Consider the following 6,090-nt stretch of genomic DNA (forward strand, 5'->3'; position numbering starts at 1 on the left):
ACACTATTACACTATACACTATACACTATATACCAGATTTGTGGCCAGCTGTGACAAGTGGCCTTTCCTCAAAAACAAACTCCTTTAATTATACAAAGACAACCCAATTTTTAAAACATGATCAAAGTCATCAAACATTTTTCTTTTTGGTTTTTCGAGACGGTTTCTCTGTATAGCCCTGGCTGTCTGGAACTCACTCTATAGACCAGGCTGGCCTTGAACTCAGAAATCTGCCTGCCTCTGCCTCCCGAGTGCTGGGATTAAAGGCGTGCGCCACCACGCCCGGCTCAAACATTTTTCTAAAGAAAAATGTACAAATGGTACAAATGGCCACTAACTCAAGGGAGACGTACTCAGCATAAGCAGTAGTTTAGCAAATGCAATGACAATCCGCATCTTGTGTGTTACGACAGCTTTCAGATGAGATGAAGTGTGAGCAGGGGTGTGGAGAGCTGCATGGATGGTGAGCATGGAAATTTAAATAGAGTTACTATTGTAGCCAGCATGTCCACTCCTGAGTGGCTACCCTAGAAAAATGAAAGCTTATGTTTGAACAAAAATTTCCAAGCAAATGTTAATAATAATGTTATTATTCATGCTTTATTTTTCTACCAACCCAAACTTTGAATTCACAGTTATGAGTGACATGAGGGGGAAAATGATAAATGATAATAGAATATTTATAAAGGATAGCCAGAAATACAGGTCAAAAAGGAAAAGTTATTTGTGTCTGTCTTTTCATTCAATACTTTTTTCCAGTGATGAGCTATATCTAGGCCATGAAGCTTCACCTGCCTTTGCGAGTTATACAGCTGTAGCTCGAGGCAACAAAGACCACAACATTCGTGCACAAGAGCCAGAGAGTGGACTTTCAGAAGAGACTCAAGTGAAGTGCTTGGTGGATCAGGCGACAGACCCCAATATCCTTGGCAGGACTTGGGAAGGATGGGAGCCTTGGATGTAAAGTCTGTGGGTGTCACCAATCATAAAGCATTCTGACTCCGAGAGAATCTCCTAGACCTTTGCTGACAGCCGTATATTACTGACAGACAGAAGAAATCTACTTTATAGTGCTGGCAAGATGATCAGATCAAGGCATTTGTTACCAATGCTAATGACCTAACAACTTCAATCCGAAACCCACATTGGAGGCAGTGAACCAACTCCTGGAAGTTGTCCTTTGACTTCCACACATGTAAAAATAAAGAATATGACAAATATTTCTTCCTTGTTTCAAAGAATCAGCTCTTAATTTCACTGATTTCTTTGCATTTCTTTCAATTTTATTTCTTTAATTTCTGCTCTGATCTTGATCATTTCTCCCTGTGTTCTGTTGTTAGGTGAGGTGGGTGTTTGTGCACCATGGTACGTGTGTGGAAGTATGTACATCCCATGATGATTTGATCCCATTCTACCCTGTTTGCATCTCAGATTTGTGTGTGTCTATCTATGTCTGTGGGACCGTGAAAGGCAGCCTGTTTTCTGGTCGAGCTAGGTTTAAACCCCAGAGACCCAGCAGATTAGTCTTCAAGGGACAGAAGGAAGTTTGCCACATGCTCCCAGACACTAAGCTCCTGACATGAGGCCCCAGCTCCATAATTCTGTGGCCATCAGTCACACAGGCTGTCTACACTCCACCCCCACAGTTACCTGGCAACAGCCAGGTAGGCCCGGCTCACTATAAAAGGGGCTATGCAAAAAAAAAAAAAAAAAAAAAAAAAGCTGGGCGTGGTAGCATATACCTTTAATCCCAGCACTCGGGAGGCAGAGGCAGGCAGATTTCTGAGTTCGAGGCCAGCCTGGTCTACAGAGTGAGTTCCAGGGCAGCCAGGGCTACATAGAGAAACCATGTCTCGAAAAAAAGGGGGGGGGGGAGCAGGGAGGAGGCTGTCTCTTCTCATCAAGATTCACCAAGCTGGAGCAATGGAGCAGGTCTTCCACTAAGGCCTAACCTCCCAAAGGAGGCCTCCCTGTGTTCCCAGCTACTTCCACCACCACCAAGCCACCCACTAAGCAAGCCACTAAGGACTCTCCACATCACCAGCCAGAGCTTCTCTCCTCCTGCCCTTTAACCTTTGGCCCCAGGCCAGAGTCTGCCCAAGGGCCCCCCACTCTGTTCTCAGCTCTTCTGAGATGGCATCAGCGGTGTCCAAGAGCTAGAGCCTGCCATCCTCAGCCTCCGTGCAGGCCCAGGGACCCCGAGCCAATTCTGGCAGTTATTCGGGGACCCCAGACTTAGCTTCCAGGTCTCAGGAGCGGGGTCCTGCGGCTTCTCACAGCCCAACGACCAGCCCACCGGCGGCTGTGTGGGGTCTGCGCAGTCAGACTTCCCTTGTCCTGCTTAAGTGGCCCGAGCCCTGGGCTGGACACGGGACCCCATTTTTAACCCACATTGGAAGTATGTCGATCCCATGGATCAAACTCAGATCATTAGGTCTGGCAGAAGCATCCTACTCTGTTGGCATCTCAACTTTATGAGTGTGTCTGTGTCTGTATCTCTGTGTGTGTGTCTGTGTGTGTGTGTGTGTCTGTGTCTGTGTGTGTGTCTGTGTCTGTGTGGTCTGCTAAGTTTCCAGAGCTGCATTTTTTGTTGTTTTTATTGCTGTTAGAACAACCTGTTCCTTAGTGTAAGTGTGGTATTTGAGTCACCTATTTCTGTGTTAGGGTTAATCTGGCTTTATGTCTAAAATAGCATTTGTTTTACGAAATTGGGTACACTAAGTTTTGTGCATATATGTTCTTGATTCAGTATGAAAAGACCTTTATCGCTGATAAGTTATGCTTTAAGTCTATCTGGCTTCAAGTCCTCCTTGTTTCCTGGTTTCCTTAGCATGGGATACCTTTGCTCATCCTTTCACCTTAAGATAGTGTCTGACTTTGATGAGGGCAGGAATTGACGAATTCTGTTTTCCTTTTAGACAGGGTCTCTACATATCCCTGGTCTTTAGACCAGGCCATCCTGGAACTCACAGAAATCTTGCGACCTCTGCCTCCCAAGCACTGGAAATAAAAGTGTTTACCACTATTCCCAGTCTCGTATCTGGTTACAGATGGTTGTGAGCCCATGTGGTTGCTGGGAATTGAACTCAGGACCTTCACAAAAGCAGTCAGTGCTCTTAAACACTGAGCAATCTTTCCAGCCCCAACCGAGGCAATTCTTATATGGTCAACATTTAATTGGGGCTGGCTTACAGGTTCAGAGGTTCAGTTCATTATCAGTTCATTATCAGGAAGGCAAGAATATGGTAGCATCCACGCAGGCACGGTGCAGGAGGAGCTGAGAGTTCTACATCTTCATCTTAAGGCTGCTGCTAGAATACTGACTTCCAGGCAGCTAGGATGAGGGTCTTAAAGCCACAGTGTCACACAGGGCCACTCCCTGGGTGAGCATATACAAACCATCATACTTAACAAGTTTTCTCTGGGATGATGCTTTTTCTGAATGTGAGGGCAGCTGCCTAATTTCACACAGATAAGATTTAGTCTGAACAACCAATCATGAGGTTGTGAGTTTGTTTCTGTAGTACTCTGGCAGAGTTGAGCAGTTGTGACAAACCAATTCTGGAATGTTTAGCACCTTAATCTATGAAAATAATTTTGCTAATCCCTGCTCTATTTGACCCTATGCACTGCTTCTGACACCTCTGAAATCTTGATTCTCAAACTCACAGTGCCTGCCTTCGACACAGAATAGGCCATCTCCTTGTACCATGGTAGCCACAGCATTCAAACGAGGGCTATGGGGGTGGTAATGGAAATAATGCCTTTTTCCAGAGTGGAGGAAGAAGGGAGTCATGGCAGAGTACTTACAATGTACCTTCCATTAAAAAGAAAGTAGCCAGTGTATCTGGACTTGATTCAAGCATTGTGGGGGTTTCTTCCTTCTCAGGCAGGTGAGCAGTAACCACTAGCCCTTTCCCGACTAAGGTGTGGGAAAGACGAGGCCAAGGAGTAGGAGGAGGGTGCGCCAATGCTCAACAACATCACAATCATGGCAGATGTGGGCCCACTTAAAGCAAATGTTTGATCACTCCTACACCAAGAAGGCATGTTAACTAAAGATTAAAAAAAAAAAAAGCTTAGAAATAAAGAGTTCATCCTGGCATGGTGAGGTGTGGAATGTACGCAATGTACATGCAGTTCAGTCCCAGAACTTAGGAGACAGATGCCAGGGGACACTGAGTTCTAAGCCAGCATGGGTTATAAAGTGAGCACCTGTATCAACTTTAAAACAAACAAGAAGAAGGAGAGGGAGGGAGGGAGAGAGAGAGAGAGAGAGAGAGAGAGAGAGAAGAAATAGAGGATTTAAAACATATCTGTGTGGGCAGTGGCCACAAAATCCCTAATATTGAGTTAAATGTTAAAGAGGAGGTTTGGCAGGGAGGGGTAAATGCATGGTACTGAAGTCATCACAACATGTATGATCCAGAGGGTAACTGCCCATCCATACCAGGACTTGGACTCACCAGGTGACCATACTGGTACCCCTACCTACCAACACCATGATGGGTGGACCTTGTAGGGAACTTTTTACATTATGGAAAACATGTTGGCTTGTTTATAAGAAGACTCATGCTGGGCGGTGGTGGCGCAGGCCTTTAATCCCAGCACTTGGGAAGCAGAGACAGGAGGATTTCTGAGTTCGAGGCCAGCCTGGTCTACAAAGTTAAGTTCCAGGACAGCCAGGGCTATACAGAGAAACCCGGTCTCGAAAAAAAACAAAAGAAAATAAATAAGTAAATAAAAAATAAGAAGACTCATCTATATACATATTTTCTTAGACTCCAAATAAAATCCAAAAAGACAAAAATCACTGTTGTGTCCCAATTAGTTTAACTGTAGAAAAACCAGGACTCCACATAGAACTCGTTCTAAATCTAAATTTTTTAATAGTATCAAAAAGCTACAGACATTCAGTTCCTCAGAAGGGTTTAAGGAGTGAAGGTGGATAGCATCTGCCTTGAAACTGTGTCAAGTGCAGCCTCTGTTCCAGCCTATGGGCTGCTTCGGGAGTTACTTTTTCCAGATCCTCCCACCTTGGGCAGCCGAGTCGCACTGGGCTGGCGTGGCATCCTCTGGATGGGTCTTTCACGGCTTCCACGTTCTGCCGATATGGTCACATTGCCAAGAATGGGGCCACCTCGGTTTCTTCCTGAAAAGACAGAACCCAATAATTAGGGCTGGGGTAGACTCCAACTGCAGCACACTCATCATTTTGTTTCCCAGGAGAGATGCCCACCTTTCTGCTGTATACAACCTGTTTCAGCTGCACATATGTGATTAGTAATCTTGGTTGTTAACTTGACTACATCTGGAATCAACTAAAACCTAAGATGCTGGCACATTGGTAAGGGATTTTCGTTAACGGGATTATGTGATGCGGGAGCACCAGCACTGACTCTGGGCTACACCTGTTGCCAGCCCACATGAAAGGACATGGAAGAAGGCAGTTTTTTCTTTTTGCCTGTTTGTTCTCATTTTCCCTGGTTCATTTATCTTGTTGCTGAAGCATTTCTTTGGTAGTGTTAGAATCTCCTTCTTTGGAATTCCAACATAGACTCAAGGAGCCCTGAAGGAATCCCTGGAGACTCCAGCAGCAAGTTGGGAATGCTGACACTGAATCTTGTAAACTGAAAAACTACTTGATTCTTGGACTTTCTGCTGGACTGTATCACTGACTGAATCTCTGAATATATACATATAATACATATTGTACTGGCTAATTTTGTGTCAACTTGACACAGCTGGCGTTATCACAGAGAAAGGAGCTTCAGTTGAGGAAATGCCTCCATGAGCTCCAACTGTAAGGCATTTTTCTCAATTAGTGAGCAAGGGGGAAAGGCCCCTTGTGGGTGGTGCCATCTCTGGGCTGGTAGTCTTGGGTTCTATAAGAGAGCAGGCTGAGCAAGCCAGGGGAAGCAACCCAGTAAAGAACATCCCTCCATGGTCTCTGCATCGGCTCCTGCTCCCTGACCTGTTTGAGTTCCAGTCCTGACTTCCTATGGTGATGAACAGCAGCATGGAAGTGTAAGCCGAATAAACCCTTTCCTCCCCAACTTGCTTCTTGGTCATGATGTTTGTGCAGGAATA

General features: G+C 45.2%; 2 protein-coding genes across 3 annotated transcripts in view; one reads left to right on the forward strand and one right to left on the reverse strand.

Annotated features, from left to right (window-relative positions):
- Positions 1-1,218, forward strand: part of Prkdc (protein kinase, DNA-activated, catalytic subunit) — a 198,462-nt gene extending 197,244 nt beyond the window's left edge. Inside the window, exon 86 of the mRNA XM_029470470.1 lies at positions 760-1,218. Within this exon, the coding sequence (XP_029326330.1) occupies positions 760-964 (205 nt within the window). The 3' untranslated portion in view covers positions 965-1,218. The remainder of the gene's footprint in view (positions 1-759) is intronic.
- Positions 1,219-4,866: 3,648 nt separating this feature from the next.
- The window catches only part of Mzt2b (mitotic spindle organizing protein 2B), a 15,254-nt gene continuing 14,030 nt past the window's right edge, over positions 4,867-6,090 (reverse strand). For both annotated transcript variants that reach the window (XM_021185131.1, XM_021185132.1), the window contains exon 4: positions 4,867-5,152. In XM_021185131.1, the coding sequence (XP_021040790.1) occupies positions 4,995-5,152 (158 nt within the window). In that variant the 3' untranslated portion in view covers positions 4,867-4,994. The remainder of the gene's footprint in view (positions 5,153-6,090) is intronic.

The sequence above is a fragment of the Mus caroli genome, chromosome 16 (assembly GCF_900094665.2).
Source record: "Mus caroli chromosome 16, CAROLI_EIJ_v1.1, whole genome shotgun sequence".
NCBI classification, from domain to species: Eukaryota; Metazoa; Chordata; class Mammalia; order Rodentia; family Muridae; genus Mus; species Mus caroli.